The sequence below is a fragment of the Episyrphus balteatus genome, chromosome 2 (genome assembly GCF_945859705.1).
Source record: "Episyrphus balteatus chromosome 2, idEpiBalt1.1, whole genome shotgun sequence".
NCBI lineage: Eukaryota > Metazoa > Arthropoda > Insecta > Diptera > Syrphidae > Episyrphus > Episyrphus balteatus.
The window spans coordinates 86,570,712-86,589,605 of record NC_079135.1 but is presented as its reverse complement, the minus strand read 5'-3'; the positions used below and the strand labels follow the sequence as shown (position 1 = coordinate 86,589,605).

General features: G+C 29.5%; 1 protein-coding gene across 1 annotated transcript in view; it reads left to right on the top strand.

Annotated features, from left to right (window-relative positions):
* The window catches only part of LOC129908263 (tRNA dimethylallyltransferase), a 58,787-nt gene that overhangs the window by 25,377 nt on the left and 14,516 nt on the right, over positions 1 to 18,894 (top strand). The window contains 1 exon segment of the mRNA XM_055984645.1: positions 17,107 to 17,245. Coding sequence (XP_055840620.1) covers positions 17,107 to 17,245 — 139 coding nt within the window.

Genomic DNA, 18,894 nt, shown 5'->3' with positions numbered 1-18,894 from the left:
AGTTAGTATAAAGACAGGCATTTTGTGGAACGAAATATAGGAAGGCTGATTTTTTCAAATCTGAAAGAAAGGTATTAGAAAAGCTTAAGTACTAGTTTTCGGGACGCCAACTCCCTGGTGAAATCCGCTATAATGAAAAACGCGAATTGGTCTATATCTACTAAACTTTTGGCTTTACCGAATAAGTTACTTATCCAAATTTGTAGGTATTATAAATATCTTTTCTTGTACATTCACTGTTTTCAGCGAGAACAACGCTTTTGAGGTTATGTCGTTTTATTTTTTCGGTTTTTTTAATTTTTCTCAGTCTATATGATGGTACCATAATTTTTAAGCATCGTAAAAGTTGGATGTTTGACTTAAAATAAAATATGTATACCACAAGTCCACAATAATGTAAGTTTTACCATTATTTTTTTGTTTTTTTAATTTTAAATTAATATTTAGAGGAAACTGCCGGACCCACCTTAATAATGGGAAATACACTCCCTCTCATATCATATTTTTCTTGTTTTTTACATAAAGTACACGATTTAGCCTTTTTTTCATACCTTATGCAAAAATAAATTAGTATATCTATTGAAAATATTGAGAGGGATTGTTCGTTCAAGTTCAGTATTTTTGGTTTGAAAAGTCATAAAGTCTTCAAAAGTATACCAAATTAATGGAAATTTGATGCTCTACAACTTTTGTTATGATAAAAAATTATGTAACTATCATAGAGACTGAGAAAAATTAATAAAACCGAAAAACAAAAAAATTAAACGACATAACCTCAAAAGTGTTGTCCTCGCTGAAAAACAGTGAATGCACTAGAAAAGATATTTATATTACCTACATTTTTGGTTAAGTAGCTTATTCGATCAAGCCAATAGTTTGGGAGATATAGACATATACGCGTTTTTCAAAATGGCGGATTTCGCCAGGGGGTTGGCGTCCCGAAAACCAGGACTTAAGCTTTTCCAATACCCTTCTTTCAGATTTGAAAAAATCAGCCGTCCTGTATTTCGTTCCACAAAATGCCTGTTTTTTTACTAACTTTCCTGTACTATTAAATATAATACTAAATAAAATGTTTATTGTTTGCTTGGCAATTTTTCAATTAGCTTTAAAAATCGGTAATATTAAGAAAAATTGTCAAGAGAACAATCAACCTTTTATTTATACAAATTTTAAGCCAAGCTTTAGAACTTGGTACACTTTTACATTTCAGTACTTTTTGTGCCAGCATAACTTCAACATAGGAGAACTTGGCTCTTTTTTTAACAGTAATGTTTTTGTTGTGATTTCACTACTTTTTGCAATGTATTGCTGTAGAACTTAAAATCTCTATAATTGATGAACACTCAGAGAAAATGGGCGGTTACCACGCCCCTTGTCTAAAATTCTAAAATTCTCAAATTTTAAATTTTTTCTTTTGTTTAAACTACCAGGTCTACCATTCTACCAAATTTTAAGGTTCTGCGACAGGTAGAAATGCTCTATAATATTTGATGAAAATTCAGCAGAAATGGGCGGTTGCCACACCCCCTATCCAAAATTCTCAAATTTTAAATTTTTTATTTGGTATAACTTAATAGCTTTACCATTCTACCAAGTTTCAAGATTCTACGATAATCAGAAGTGCTCTAAAAAATTTAATAAAATATAGTGAAAATGGGTGGTTACCACGCCCCCTGGCTAAAATTCTCAAATATATTTTTTTTTCTTTATATAAACCACCAGCTACCATTCTACCAAATTTCAAGATTCTACGATAATCAGAAGTGCTCTATAATAAATTGATGAAAATTCGGCGAAAATGGGCGGTTACCACGCCCCCTAGCTGAAATTATCAGATTTTAATTTTTTTTTGTTTGTATAACCTACCAGCTCTACCATTCTATCAAATTTCAAGATTCTACGACAGTCAGAAGGCGTTTATAATAATTGATGAAAATTCGGCGGAAATGGGCGGTTACCAAGCCCCCTGAATTGAAAATCTCAAATTTTTCGATTTTTTCCTTTGTATACAAGTCCTATCACCATGTAAAATTTCAAGTTTCTACCATAGCGGGAAGTTCTCCATAATTTTGATGATCTGTCAGTGAGTCAGTTACGGTTTTCGCGATTTTTGAAGTCCTATATCTCAGAAACTACTCATCTTAAGAAGCTTTGTGAGGAATTTGGGTTCGGCCAGCTCAACAAATGTAGCGAGTTTGAATATTCTGGCATCTTTGGTGTGGAAGTTAGAGGGGGGTCGAAAATGGCCTGAATTGTTTCCTGTAAATAAGGGTGTAGTGCCAAAGTTGCTAGAGAACTTGGCTGGGCACTACCGTGCCCCTTGATTTCGTTTATTGTATTGTAAAGTCAAAAACATAAAAGTGCTTTGTTGAAAAGAAAAGTCTTTTCTCAAACTTAATAACTGTTCTAATATTCGGAATAAATCTTCATTCACTGCTTTAAAGCTATAAAGTCATTAGAGTAAAATTTGAAATTATTTAGTAAAATGATAAAGTCATTTTAGTAATTTACTAAGTTAAAAGCAGACTGATTTTTAACTTAGTAAATTTCAAAAATGGTTTTAGCATTTTACTAAATAGTTTAAAAATTAACGCCATATTCTTTTTATATTTGTCCTTAATTTCATTTCCGAAATCATGGAAAATATCGAAATTTTTATCGAAAAGTAGATTACACTTTCGTGTACCTTCAAATTTGCGAATAAATTTATTTTATTCTTTTCGACATTGATTAAATTCGAAAGTTTTTTTCTATACGAAACCAATAATTGACCATTGGTAAAACCGAAAATACAAACTAATTTTTTGAACCTAGTCGTATAGATTTTCTTTGGATAACACACCACACTAATATAAACATTGTTATCAAAATTTAATTTAGACAAGGAAAGTTTTGATTTTGATAATTTAATATCCATACTTAGTAGGTACTGGCTACATATATTTTAATTTAGGTCAAGTATGTAAGAATATTATATAAAGGATCTGATAATAACGTTTGGATAGTTAATTGATAACTTACGTACTTTGAAATTAAATGCAATGAGTCTTACGTTTTAGATCCTATAAAGTGATTTCGATTCGAATTTATACCTACATAATACCAAAACATGTCAAATCAATTGGGGGAATAAAAAATCAATGAAATACTAATTCAATACGTTTCAAATAATCATAGAGTTTATTTCAAAAGCTATACATTATTTAACTTCAAACATTGGACACATATCAGCACTTTAAGTGAATCATTTTCAGGGTTATTATTTTCCAATTACTGTTTCCAATATCATTTATCCATTTTAAGTTTGGTGCACTTATTTTTTTCGTGTTAGGAATATTTTTTCTTAAAACTTTTTGACATTTTTGTTAAAATATTTTAATTCGCTAAATTTACACTTTCCCAAATTTAAATATTAAAGAAAAAAAAAGTAGAACTGTTAACATTTAACAAAGTGGAGTTGATTATGTTAATTCTTTTCTTCTCAAAAGCAATTTTGTCTACGCTGTCATCATATAATGTTGAGTTCGTCAATGATGTTTCTTTGATATCTGAATGTCATATTGAGAATATTTTATTCAAAAAGAAACTTGTTTCTTCGTACATTGAACCATACAACCTGTCGATATTTGAGGGGAGTGTTAAACGAGTTATTTTTTATTTCATAAATTTTTTTTTTTTTTTTTGAGCCATCAGAAGAGAGGTCAATATAGACGACATCAAACTACACATCATTGAAGTTCAGTGAAAGGCATTGGATATGTATGTAAGCTGATAATATCTTTAACCAAATTCCAAATATCAAATATTCCAATAAGAAATATAAAACCAAAACGAAGAATCAACCTGTTCCTTCTTTTTTTTTTCATTTTATTATTATTTTTTTTTTTTCAACTCACGATTTTATGCGCATGTAAATCAGATCAAAACAAAACTAATCAAGCTATTTATGTTTATTTATTCGAAAACGTCTATTCATCTAAGATATAAAATAAATTGGTATTTTATTGAAGAAAAAAAAAAACAGCATACAGTTTTTTTCCGAAAAGAAACGAGATTTAGAAAAATTTTTTGAGAAGACGAAGAACTCATACTGTCTGGAATTTTTTTTTTTTTTTCTTAATTTTCTTAATTACTCTGAAGTAATCTAAATTAATTTCGTTTTAATTTAAAGCACTCTGGTAATATTTAACATGTTTGAGATTTGCGCAAGTTTTTGCAAATACATATTTCATGTTTAAATTTTTTGTTTCACCCTTTTGTTTGTATTGTTTAGAGTCGAAAAATTTCAGGGTTCCCTATTTTTCAAAAATTGAAAATTTTAAATATGCCTACTTTAAAGGTTTTATTGCTCAGAACATAAGAATCACCAAAAACAAAATATTATTCAAAGCAGAGTCTCTCTATAGATATCTTTTTGATAATCTTAATATTTAGGGTAACTTTTTAAAAACGATATCCATTAATTGCCTGATTTTGTTTGGGCCTTATTAACCTTGAAACCTTTTATACACAAACCAAGTTACACTTTAAGAATGAGCGTGGAGGTGACTTGGGTTTTGTACACAAAGTGTTTTTAGCTTATCTACCGCTTATCGTGTCGGCGACTTTGGTTCAATTGGGTTATGTCTAATTGGGAATGAAAGATAGGATCAAAAAAGGGAACCTTTTTCTGATAGTTGAATTATGAGTTTACTTCTGATAGTCAAAGCGAACTTACACTTTATATATTGACCAGCTTACAAAGGTTCTGGCTTTGTAATTTTTAAGTAGAAAAGAAAGGTGGCATGAGTTACAGAAAAAAAAGGAACTACTGGATCACACGTAGATCACACTTGCTTTCACAATTAAAATTAGTAAGAAGGTTTAGGTTTTAAAATAAAATCAAAAGCAATATTCTTCAAAGTAATGTAATTATGTACTTTTATACCCTTAAATATTGAGTTTGGAAAAAAGTCTAAAACTGTAAATATTTTATAGCCGATCACCTTTTCGGCTACCTTTAGTGTAGCACCAAATTGCTTGAAATTAAAAATCTTAGAAGCTGCGAAGTATACAACCTGAAAAATCTACAGTAGGTACCATTAAACAAAAAGAAAAAAAAAAAAAAAAAAACAGAAAATATACAGTTTCTTCAAGGTTTTATTTGGTAAGCCAAAATTTCGAAAGAATATTCATCGAAAAATGTATTTTTCAAATAAAAATTTTGAATACCTTTTAAAAAAAAAATGATTTCTTGAAATTTTTCAAAATTTTATAATTACGTCTATTCAAAAGCTTCAAGAAAATGATACCGTTAATATTGGTTCAAAAAATATTTTTTTTTAATTTCAAAAGTAGGACCTTAGTAAGCAAAACCTGCCGATTTGTTGTAATCAAAATTATAAGAGCTGTTCTTGAGAAAACAAGCTTGTTCGAAATATCTTATATATAAAAAAGAGTTCGTTTAGTGTGTGTGGCCGATAAACTCGCGTTTGGCTGGTCCGATTTTGGTAATTTTTTTTTTGTTTGAAAGGTATTAATATGTAGATGGTTTGCATCAAAAAAAATAATACCTTTTCTCGCATCTTTACATAGCTGTCAATTTGTACGAGTAAAGAAACACTCTCGCTTTTTAAAAATTTTAACTAAGCTTAATTTGTAAACAAATTTATTAAGACAAGCTTTCAAAATAATTACAAAAGCCTGATTTTGAGTGAAATAAATAATTATTCGTCTTGTGACATTAAATCCACGTTTGGACTGCACAAATAAAATGTACAATCAATCTCTGATCTTCATTGAGGACACGTGTTTGATTATTGCGAATAAAGAATTGGCACAGTTAGGATTGGTTGCTCCAAATCGTGGAGACCAAGATGTTCTTGATCAGAAATACTACGTGACAGGCAATACAATTACATTGAATCAATTAAGAATATTTGTGCAAACCAATGTGCCGAATTGAAACGATCAACAAAAGTATGTGTATGACACCATTATGCAAGGTGTCATCAATCAGAGTGGTGGTTTGTATTTCTTAGGGCTCTGTTAAAGCTTTCTGTAAATTTCATCAGTAAAAATTTTGTTCAGCTATTTTTAATAGGTACCTTAAACTTTTATTTTGAGCAAAATATTGATGAAATAAGTTGGGAGTTTATTTTAACTATTTTTTTCAAAAAGAAGCAATGCATTTGGCGTAAATTTTTTTTCACAAATTCATTTTCTAAATTTTACTCTTCAGTAAAATGAAATTTTATCAAATGAATTTGTGACCAAAATATAACACCAAATGAATTGCTTCTTTTTCAAAAAGTTAGTGAAAATGTGTTTTCAATCTTTAATCTTAAAGTATTCAAAATAACAAAACAGAATTTTTACTGATGGATTTTACTGCTAGCAATGGCAAAAGTATTGCAACAGTGTCAGATTATTGTCTGGGATGAGAGCACAATGGCGCACAAAAAGTCACTTGAACCCTTAGATCGCATCTTGAAGGATTTGCGAGGAAATCAAAAAATATTGTACGGTACCGTGTGACTTTCGAAAAACTTTGCCGGTTATATACCAAGTTGCACTGCTGCAGAAGAATTAAATGCCTGTTTAAAATCTTCGATTTTGTTGACCACAAATGTTCGTGTAAAATTTTGTAATGTAAATTCAAAAAATGAGTTGATTCAAAGTGTATTTCAAAGTATAAAGATAAATTACAAAAATCACGCTTGGCTGAGTGAACATGCAATAATGGCTGGTACAAATAAAAATATTTCTAAAATCAATGCAACAATTTTGAACGAGATAAATGCACAATATTTTGCCTACAAATCGGTTGACACAATCACAAATGAAAGCGATGTAGTAAATTAACCAACGGAGTTTTTTAATTCGTTGGATATAACAGGTTAAATTTTTCTTAAAAGTGCACTCAGCGAAGCGGGTGGGGTTTAGCTAGTAGTCATATAAAAGGTGTCCGTAATTTGGTTCCTAAAAAAAAAACCGCAATTCCCATCTATGTATTTTGAACTAGCTAATCAACTAACTATTAGTCAACAGCTAGAAATAAAATACCCAAAGCATAATAAGGTGATTTTTTTTTTATCAAAATCTGATATGAATGAATACAGAAAGTACACCCAATATTTTTTATTTTTTTAACTTATACTTTTAGCATTCAAAAATCTATACTTGCAATTTTCATGTTCATGATAGTTAAAATTCGCGGAAGCGTGACCATCATATGCAATAAGAAATCTTAAATTTTTCTTAAGTGAGGCTTAACCTTACAACCAAATTAGGTAGAGTATAACTTAAAAAAGGTTTTAAGTAATTTTCAACAAATCATATGAGACAAATGATGTCAATATCTTATAATGTTATAGGGATCTTGTTTTATTTTGTTTTAATGAACTCAAATACGCACTTAAATTTTTCATATAGGATTTGGAACAGGTTTGAAATACTTCATTAAACTAAACACACAAAATTAAAGAAATAGAACCAGTTTGAAGAATTTTTTTTGTATATTTAAAAACAGCTACCAACAGCTTTAAACTCTTTTTTTTTTTTTTAGGTTCAAACAAATAATTTGTTCTTGTTATCAAATATGATATGACTATGTATGTATAGAGCTTAGACATGTATCTTTCTTTAATATTGTCAGTGTGAAACTTAGGGGTAACAAAAACTTATGTGTAAACATTAGTTTATGTTTATTTAACAAATAATAAAAGAAAATTAAAAAAAGCCACATATCTATAAACTGGAATGATGTGTGTAGTGTCACTTCCAGATATTTTATATCGTGGCATATTATATTATGCTTTAAAGAGTTTGATACATCACCTCTTATCTCAAACAAAACATCAGAGATAGTAAAAGACAATTGTTTGGGTTTTTTTTTCTTACAATCATAAAAAAAAAAGAATACACATTTTTTCACGGAATAAAAAAATTAATGGGATAAGAAAAAAACAAACAAACAAACGAAATTGTCTGCTTGAACAATTAAATGTTAAATAATTTTAAGAAGCTTAGCGAGAGTAAGAGTTGGGTTAAATGTAAAACGTAAACGTGTAAGCTGTTTTGAGACTAAACCCATTCAAATGCTTGAAGAAAACTTTATAATATTTAATTTTGTTTAACATTTTTATGATTTCGAATGGTATAACAGTTGTTTTTTGTATATTTATGCTTATAAATTCTACAAAACTATTTCAATTTTTTATACATACCAATTTTTATTCTGGAAAATCAAAAATTTCAAAAACTGGTCAATGAATGTTTATGTTTTTTGTATATTATAAGTACATTAAGCCTGCTTTTTATTTGAATTTTGAAACTATAAAACAAAAATTAACTGACCTTGGGTCAGCTAGATTTGTTACGATTTGTTTTTATATCAAAGCATAAATCAATTTAAGAACAGCCAATGATTCATTTAATTAAAGAAATATAGAACCCTAAAAGGAGTCAATTTCTTGGAAATTTTAAGTTTGTTGACTCCACATAATTACATAAAAAATAAAGTAATAAAAATATATAAGAGGCGTTAAAGGAACACCATTTTTATATCTGAACTCCTTCTTTAGACCTCATTACTTCTACTTCATAATTCATATAGTCTAAGCGCTGACCGTCAATTTACATAGCTCATAACATAAGATTAGAGGTTAAAATTGGTATCAAATGATAGAATAAGTTTTCCACCGGTATGGCACACCTATTCAAACGTAAAAAACACTATTTTTCTTACATAAAAATTCAATTTTCTTAGAATCACTGAGATAATTACATACACCAAATTTATCGAAATTGTAAGAGTCGTTTGCCGGAAAATTCCAATATATTTCAATCGTTATATTGGAGTTTTTTGTTTAAATAGATACTAAAAACTACAAAATAGTTAATCTTGAAGATTTAAAAAAAAAGAAAAAACATTTTTGGTTGAGCTGGCTTTGATCAAAACCTCGATTTTTTATTCTACACAAAACGAATACTTTTACCATATTTGCTAACAGTGGCGTACGTTGAGTAGCCGGGGCCCCGGGGCAAGACTAAATTTTGGGGCCAATTTGATATTTGGGGGCCACTTAGATACAAAAAAAGTACGTATACGCCATACATTTTTTTTGTAGGGCTTATTTATTTTTTAGGTTTATTTTAATGTTTTAATATGTTCGTAATGCACAAAATGCCTCTGTTCTGAAGTAATACATATGTACACATTTGATTTTCCATCATCAAACATAGTTTATTTCTTTCGGGGCCCCTGAAAAATTATTTTTGGAGCCAAAAAATTAAGTGTTTAGAGGATCCTAAAATATAATATAATTTTTTTGGAGCCAAGAATTAATAGGTATTAGGGCCTCTGTTCTGAAGTAATATTCGGAATGCCACCAATAACGTAATATTTTTATTTTGGGCCCTGATGTATTTATGTTGGGGCCCCTGAATTGATATTTAATTTTCCATTTGACTGTTTTGAACCACTGAAGTAATAGCTTTTGAGCATCCTCAAATAATATTTGTCATGCCATCAGAAAATTTGATGAATATTTTTGGGCTCCCAAATTAATATTTGATTGCCTCTCAACTAACGGAGTTCCTGAAAAATTATTTTTTGGAACCCTTCATATAATATTTTTTGAGCCCCGAAGTCATATTTTTTGGGGCTCCTAAAGAAATATTTAGTAATCCATCAACAAATGTAATTTAATTTAAAAAAACAACTTTTTTTATTTTAATTTTTGTTGACGCCCTGAAGTAAAGGCTTTTGAGGCCCCTGGCCTGAAGTTGTTTTTTGCTTTTTGGGGCCCCTTATGTATTATTAGTGGTTGCAAAGATTTTTCAAGTAATATTTTTTGGGGCTCTTAGATAAAATTATAATTTTTCTTTTAAAAAGGCAGTTTATTTTTTTTGGGCCCCTGTATATTCATTTTTATTAAATGAATATATATTGTGTGGCTACCAATGCATTATACACTACACTGAATGACATAATTTGTCTCCCTTGTATCCGAAGTGATTTAAATACATTTTAATTTACTTTGTAACTCAATTTATGCTAACAGTTTCCTTCTCTGCATTGTCTCCAGTGGGGGCCCTAGGGTCGGTCGGGGGCCCCGGGGCTCCGCCCCGCTTGCCCCAAGGGAGTGTACGCCCCTGTTTGCTTATAAGTTTTTAGGTATGGTTATGTACAAACCAACTTATAATAAAAAAATCTCTTTTCAACTGATCTAAATGAATTCTAATATTGTACATCAGTTGACATGTAATTTGTAAAACCTTTACAAGAAAAATTGAGAGAACGGTTCAAAGTTTGAGGAGAAGAATACTTAGATATAGATTTACCTCTTTTATGGTGAGTTTGATTTCTAGTACAATAAAAAAGTGAATGGCAAATGAACGCTTTAACTGATTTTATAATTCAAAATCGGTTCGCAGTTTTTTCATAATGTTTCGTAATAATAATACCTAATTAATTTCTTTTCAATTCATGTCAATTCATGAAACATGACTCTTCAGTATGTTTTTTTTTTTGGCGTGGATAATCAAATTTGATTATTCTGATGGCGCTATAATTTAAATTAATTCAAGTTCTTATCACACTTGAAATTTTTATTTGCCGCCGCGCCATACTTCCCGGTTTGATATGGGATAAGATTATAATGATGTCACGTTTTTAAATCGTAGATTTATTAAATAATAATAATTAAAAGAAATTATCAGTTTGCATTTTGACAAGCAAAAAAAAAAAAACCTGTGTTTATTTATGTATTTTTATATTTTGATTTGTTTTGTTTAGTTTTTTTTTTATATCAATTTTGTTTATATAAACATGTTAATATGAACTGAACATGTACATACTTTTTACATGTCTAACTACATGTATGTATATGTAAAGATACATATGTATAATGATATTTTTTAATTGCACACATTACAAGTAGACAACCTAACTCGATTAAAACAATCTTTCACACTTTGGTTAATCAATCTATTTAATATTTTAAAATAGAATCTATGTTTGAAGAGTTTATATCTTCTTAAATACAAACATATGATGTAAAGAAATAAGATTGTTTTGTATTAAATATTTCAACATTAATGAAGAAATGTCTGATAATTATATGAAATACGGCCAAAGCAAAGCAAAATCACATTCATGTTTTAGGTTTTTCTACAGGAAATAGATTGCAAAATTCATTCAAAATAGTCCAAACTTTGATCTGATAACACATTTTAATACAAATATTTATGTAAATTAATTACACCGTGATGTTTTTTTTTTTTTTGTAGCAGAAATGATATTAATTTACTGTAGTCAATTCGGGTCTGCAAAATTTGGTGGTAGCAACTTGGCTCAGATGAAATTTCAAAAAAAAAAATCGTCGTTTATCGTTATAATATTCGTTAAAAAGGTTATCAGCTCTCGGCTGTGATTAAAAAAAAAAATATTAAACAAAAGCTTTTGAAACAATATACGCACGACCTCTAAAATAGTCAAAAAAAGAGTTTTGATTTTGGATTTTTTAACAGTGACAAAAGAAAAACTTCCTTTTTTTCGCATACCACTTGAAAAATAGTGCAGAAAAAGAGGCTTTTTCGGAATCTTTTTTTATTTTACACTCAAGATAGTGCATTAAATCCAGCTGCTACAGTTTGTAGCTGACTTTTTGTCAACAAATGTTAAATGCTCAGCGTTTAAAATTTTTCAATAGTAAAAAAGTTCCACATACACCACAGTGAACCAAAGTAGGTACCTGCCATAGAACGGTTTTCTGATTTATAAATTTCTCGTTAGCGAAAAAGCCGATTTCAAACTAAAATTTTTATACAAAAGCGTTTAAAAAATATTTTTATTATATATACAAAATTTTCAAAAAACACATTTTTGGATTTAAAAACAAATATTTCAAAAATTTATTTTGAAAAATAAATTTTTGAAAAAGGGTTTATGAATTTTATCAAATTTTTTTTAAATGTGTTGAATAATATTTTCATTGCATTTTAATACCAACTTTTTTTTTTTTAATGTAAGAAAATTTTTATACGTAAAAAATAATTAAAAAAAAAAAAAAAAACGATTTAACGATTTTCGAAATTTTTTTTTTTCTAAAAATTCCGTTTTATGTAAGAACACAAATGGCATAGGTATTTGGTTTTGTGTAAAAGAACATTTTAAAAGGTGTTAAAAACACATTTTATTTTTTTTTTTTACATTTCTTATGAAATTCCTTAACAAATCATATTTTAAATTTTCTTTAATTTTGTTCAATGATTGTGCATTTTATTTTTAAATGAAGTAAGTAATTTTTACAATTTTTCTATACTGGGGTCATAAGTAAAACTGCATGATCAAGGCCATTTTAATGACTAAGAAATCAACAAAGAATTTTATCTCTTCTAATAAAATGATGAAAAATAGAACAATTTGCCTTAAAGTTTAATATTTGTAAAAACAAAAAAGTTACACATACACCACAGTGACCCGCGTAGTTCCTATATAACAAGTATGTAATTCAATTCCTAAAAATATAAAATCTCTAAATTTAGATCACTTAGAAACATACAAGGATATAGTTTATTTTATCCAATGCATAGATGATATTGGTACTAATACATTTGATTTTCAAAACTGAAGAATGCAGCAAGCTTTTAAGTTTTAAAAATATGTACAATTTGTTTAAAATTAGAAACTCATCAAATCCTTCCATTATCTTTAATGTGGATAATTTCGATTCACTTAAAGGTCCTAATCAGATCGGTACCTATGATTTATACCTGCTAACATTTCCTTGCAAATTCTTTTGAAATACTTCATATATTATCTAGACCTGTTTTTTCGTCGTTTTTTAAAACAACTCCCAGTAATTACCTCCTCAAGCGTTTAAAATTTGAATTCGAAGCCCCCGAAAACCGTTGAGATTCTTTTTTTTTTTTTTTTTTGAATTCATGTCGGTTTCTTAATTCGACAAAGAGCTGCAAATTCCAAGAATACACATCAGTTAGTATAAGAGCGGATGAGAATTGAAAGCGCTGCCGGAAATTCCTTAATCAAAAAAAAAAAAAACAACCAAAGTTTGCTTCTTCCATAGAACCATAATCACCGTGCCGCTACCGGCCGTGTTGTTGGGCCGCAGCAAGCCAACCTTTTCTGTCGTTTCATTCTTCGATTTTGCAGTCAGTTCTTTTTTTTTAAATACTATCTTCGAGTTTCGCATTCGCACGCTTCACTTGGCTGAGCCGGAGCCATAGCCGTAGTCTCTTCTTTAACACCATTCACATATCACATTCTCGCTCTCTGTTGATATTTCGTATAATTCGTACAGTTGAGTATATTTTGAGTATGGCTATAGTTGTGTAATCTTTGGCATTGGCCTATAGAGAACTGTACATCGCGGGCCGCGATCAGGCCACCACATTCGTACTCACATACAACATCGTTTTCGTTATCGAAGCTCAACCGGCTTCAATACATACATATATATGACGTGTTTACAAATAAAAAAAAAAACCACTCACATGACCAAATACACTTTAAAGCTATTTTCTTTTGGCAATCGGAGAACGGGCTAGAAGAAGGGGGCCTGTCTGTGCTTTGTTGTGCTGTGACACCGCCACCATATCACCATGTGCACGTAACCGGCTTGCAAGTTAATGATTAATACATAAATATATGAAATCAGAGAGAGAGAGAGCCACTCTTATATTGAGATACCATCTGAGAGAAACTAATACTTGCGAGAATCGAGTGGATCGCGTATTTTTGGGGGCATTTTTGGCGCCAAAAACGAGCGCGTAGGAATACATTATTTTTTCTGTATTATGCTTTAAGTTTCTTATTATCAATTCTCTCTCAGAGTTGGCGATCGTTTTTGCTCCCCCACATCTCACCACCCGCCCCCAATCGTAAAACCACCAACAGCAACAGCAAAGCAAAATAGCATAAACATTGAGTTTGTTTATTTATGTATTGACGGTTGGCGCTGATGTCGCCTTAGCTGGAATTGCTGCTGGTGGTGAGAGTTGATTTTCTTGAGGAAATGCTATTAACATGTGTCAACGTCTAGATTAAGTTTTGGGATTGGGTTTATGGGATTTAGGGGAGGTGGATAAAAAGGGGATCATTATTGCGTGAGTAATGATAAATGAAATACGATGTGTGCAGGCGAATTGAGTGTGATTCAAATTTGAGCAGACCGTTGAGTATTAATTAATTTAGTTATGTGAGTTGGTTTGTTTTGTTTATTATGATTTGCTAAGTCATTTGATTTGTTTAGTGTTGCCATTGGAAGGAAATTTTTGAATGTGATATATGAGCGGCTCTATGTTTTGTGCGCAGAAAAAACTTATTTTACTATTGCCTTTTTTGGGGAATCGGAAATAAGTTTTTTTTATTGCAAATTTGTGGGAGAAAAACATAGACATAGGCAATTTTAAATTCCATAATAGTTTGATGTCTATCTATGAGTTAATTGCCTACGTATGAATAGCAAGATTTGAATGTTTTTTTTTTTTATTATTAATGACGAAGGAATTTTCCGAACACCATTTAGGTATATGTAATTTTTAGTTTTTATCTGACTTTTTGGAACGATCATTTAATATGTGGGTAGGTACATATGTCGTATAGGTATTCCTAAACAAATGATCGATCCTATTCTGGAAACCTTTTTTTTGAATCAAAACCGAAAAAATGTAGTTTTTCGCACAAACGATTTATTTTTTTATTTTTAATTTTTATAATATATTTTTAAATATTAAAAAAATTTTAAAAGCAACTGTTCTATTTTTTTTGTTGAAGAGAAAAATGCAACGGATATCCGGTATGCTAGCATTCGCTCGTGTCTGTTCGCCTATTTGGCACTTTTTGAGATAACGCTCAGAACTAAATTTAATCTTGTAATGAAAACAGAAAACAGCTCCGGTTAAACGTCTACGGGTCTGTTCAAATATTAGTGGCACTTTGGCAATCGATTTATAGACTTAACTACTATTAACTATTTTTCTGATATAAGTGATGAAGTCCCAATTTTCATGAAAATGTTAGCCGCGAAAAGTTGTGCTAAAATTCCTGTTTAGGTTAGAGCAGGAGAAGTGGGGGCAAGACCGCCCCTTTAGTGTTTGACTGTCTTAAAAACCAATAACAAACATCTGTTAACTTAAATAAAGTCTTTATTTATTAATTTTAATATGTTTTTCAGGAAATCTTATTTCTATTAAAAAAAAAAAATAAATAAAACATACATATAACAAAATTCAGTTGGTAGTAAAACCGTTTCTTTCTTTAAAAAGGGAAATCTGTTTGCTTTTTCATCGGTTTATTATAAAAACGAAAAAGCTAAAACTTTTAATTATCTCATTGTTAAAAGTACAACTTACTTCTCACATGCACGATATAATAAGTTGATGGTTGATTGAAAAATCTCAAAATTTGGCATTACTTTTCGGGGTTTCAAACCAACTTGCAGATATAAACGATCATACCAGAAACCATTTATTTTATGCTATACAAATGTTGTCAATTTAATATTTTTTTTTATACAACGTAGTAAAAAAACAGTCTTTCCTCCATAGGCGGTTCTGCTCCCACTTCCCCTACAAATAACAATTAATTTTTTAATCAATTGGTCTTATTACTCAACAATAAGCTCGCAGAGATAGAGTGAAAGATTTCGATCCCTATCTAGATTATCTCCCTCTCTATTCAACTTAGATATATTAAATGAATGTGCTGTTTTACTAAAAGTCGGAAAGGCGACCGTCGAGTTACTTAGCTCATAAGGTTAGAGGTTAAAATTAGTGTCAAATGAAAGATAAGTTGATACTGAAAATAAAAAAATAGGGTTGCCACTTCTAAAATGGGAACTTCCATGTGGTAACCCTATTTTAAAGGAAAAACATAACTAATACATTCATACCTTTATTGTTTGACCGGATAAAATTTTTGAAATGCCAAACGAAAGTAACCCTACAAATGTGGCAACCCCTTTCAAATGAAAACAACACTGACAAAAAACTTCTTGGAACAAAACAGTATAACTTTTTATGCACTAGAAATCTAAACTATACAACATATTTTAGATAATACTCCCTTCTATCTAAAAAAAAATTTGGGTGCCACCTCGCAAATGCAGACAAGTACTTGGCAACCCTACTCAAATGCTAAAAAACACTAAAATCACTTGTTTTTTGGCCAAAGTGTATAATAATTGATAAAGTAAAAGGCTATAACATACATAATATTTTAGCTAAGACTCTCATCTACCTAGAAAATATCGGGTGCCACCTCGCAAATTCAGACAAGTACTCGGCAACCCTACTCAAATACTAAAAAACACTAAAATCACTTGTTTTTTTGCCAAAGTGTATAATGGCTGTGTTCCTTTGGGCTCAGCAAAGTACTTTTTAGTACTTCTGAACTGAATCCATTCAAAGACATTTTTTCTATTGAATAAATGGAATTGAACACAACCAGAAGTACTTAGCAGTAGATACTTAAACCCAAAGGAACACTAACACAGCTAATATTTGATAGAGTTAAAGGCTCTATTATTAACTCTATCAATTATTATACACTCTTAAATATGGTGTTACGTTCTTTATATTATTATTATTTTTTTTCTGCTATTTTGACTTTCGTTTGACATTTCTAAAATTTTTATATCCAGCCAAACGACAAAGATATGAATGTATTAGTTATGTTACAATTTTTCCTTTAAAATAGGGTTGCCACATGGAAGTTCCCATTTTAGAAGTGGCAACCCTATTTTTTTTTTTTTTCCTGCATCAACTTATCTTTCATTTGACACCAGTTTTAAACTCTCACCTTATGAGCTAAGTAACTCGACGGTCGCCGCTTGGACATAAGTATGTCCACGATTGCTCGATTTTTTAAATTTTTTGTCACACAGTGTAATTACTAACTAGTAACTACATATTATACTAATCAACAACTCTCATTTCTTGATTGTATTCGCAAAACAAAAACAAAACAAATACTTACTTGAGCATTTTGTTTTTGTAAAAATAGTAAAATAAGGAGCTTCTGAGTTTAAAAAAAAAACACTGCTTTTGTAATTTTTGTAAACCCATTTCATTTCAAATATTTTTCTTTTATTTCAGAGCACTAGAGGTGTATCAAAAATCTGGTGAAACATTAACTTCGATTTTTGAAAATCAAAGAAGTGCTTCCGGTGGCAATCGGCTAGGAGGACCGTTAAGATATCCAAATACAATCCTTTTTTGGCTTAGATGTAATCAGGTAACTAGCAATGAAAAACTTTATAGAAAAGAATAAAATTTAATTTAACATATTAATTAGTAAACCATGGCAAAAAATGCAGATTTGCATTTAGCATGAGAACTAAGAACGAATCAAATCTTAAATAAAGATCTTTTGTTCTGCTATTGAGGATACATTTTTCCGTCAACCCGATTTTTTTTTAAATTCACGATTTTAAGTCTTTATTATTTTGTACTTTTTGTATTTTATATACCTACTATAGTGAATAATTTAATCAAGTTTGATATTTTCTTCTCTGGTGTATGAGATCTTAGTCTTTTTTAACTGACCAAAAAAAAAACCGAAGGAAGATATTTTCATCAAAAGATAAAATATCAACCTATTTTTATCAATATTGAGTACGCATGGAATACAGTTTGTTTTTTTTTTATTTTATAGAAAACTGCAGAGGAAAATTAAAAATAATATGTTTTTATTGTTACCTAATGTTGGGTATGCAAAATTCATGTACCTACGCCAATCTAACAATATAATACAATTATAGTTTAAAATCTAACAAATTGTTAGTAACAATAAGTACAAAACCAAGTACGTGCCTATACGCGCATTTTTACATTACAATTGCCAATCAATTATTATATTTGGCTTAGTTACAATAGCTTTTAAACTGCAACACGAAACGGTATCGCATTCTTTGTTATCATCAGCTTTATTTTTTTGAATTTAAAATTTTCCATTCAATAACAATTTTACAGATTTATTCATTATATTCATGTCAATAAATAAATCATATAGATACAACAAAATGTTTCTTTCTTCCTTCTTGCATAAAATATACTGCTGTGAAATGTCAACAAGAGGATAAAATTTTACGTCTTGCAATAAAATTCTCATACTAAAAACATAATATATGACAAAATTTAGATCTAAAACATTTAAAAAAGATTAGGGTGTGAAAATTATCTCAACAGCAAGTTGTATTTTACTATATGGTTTAATTGCCAATAAGAAGACTGTTTTTCATCAAAATCTTTTTAGAATTTAAACAAGGAATTTGTTTCATTTTTCTATTAGTAACTTTCGCAATAAGTTAAGTTAAAAATTAAACGTGCCATAAATTTGTACTTTAATCACTTTGAAATCAACAGGTTTGTATCGTATTTATCATTGTTTGAATGACAAGAACTTATAAAAGTCTTCAGCAATTTGTCTTATTCATTTTATTTACACTTTACACAACAATAAAAAGAATTTAATTAATAAATTCAATTGGATAATCCATCTTAAACCATCATACCTACAACATTCTTCCCACACCCACATTCTAATTTCAAATAGTCAAAATGCCAAAAACTTTTGCTTGAAGCCAGATAATAAAAAAAAAAATTAATTCTAATCAAAGGCCAAGGCTGAGGCGATTATCAAATAGAATAGAAAAAAAAAAAACCTACTCATTTGTCACCCAAAGCGTGAAATTCAGTCTTTTGAATTTTAAATATTTCAACTTGATGAAGTTCGCTTTAAGTACATATACGCATGATCTGAAGTTGAATTGTTTAAATCAAAATGAAAAACTGGAATACGTGTCCAATTAAAATCAATGATCCAATAAAATACCTACAAGAAAAAGTGGTAGAAACTTCTATCTCTATTAATACTATAATATG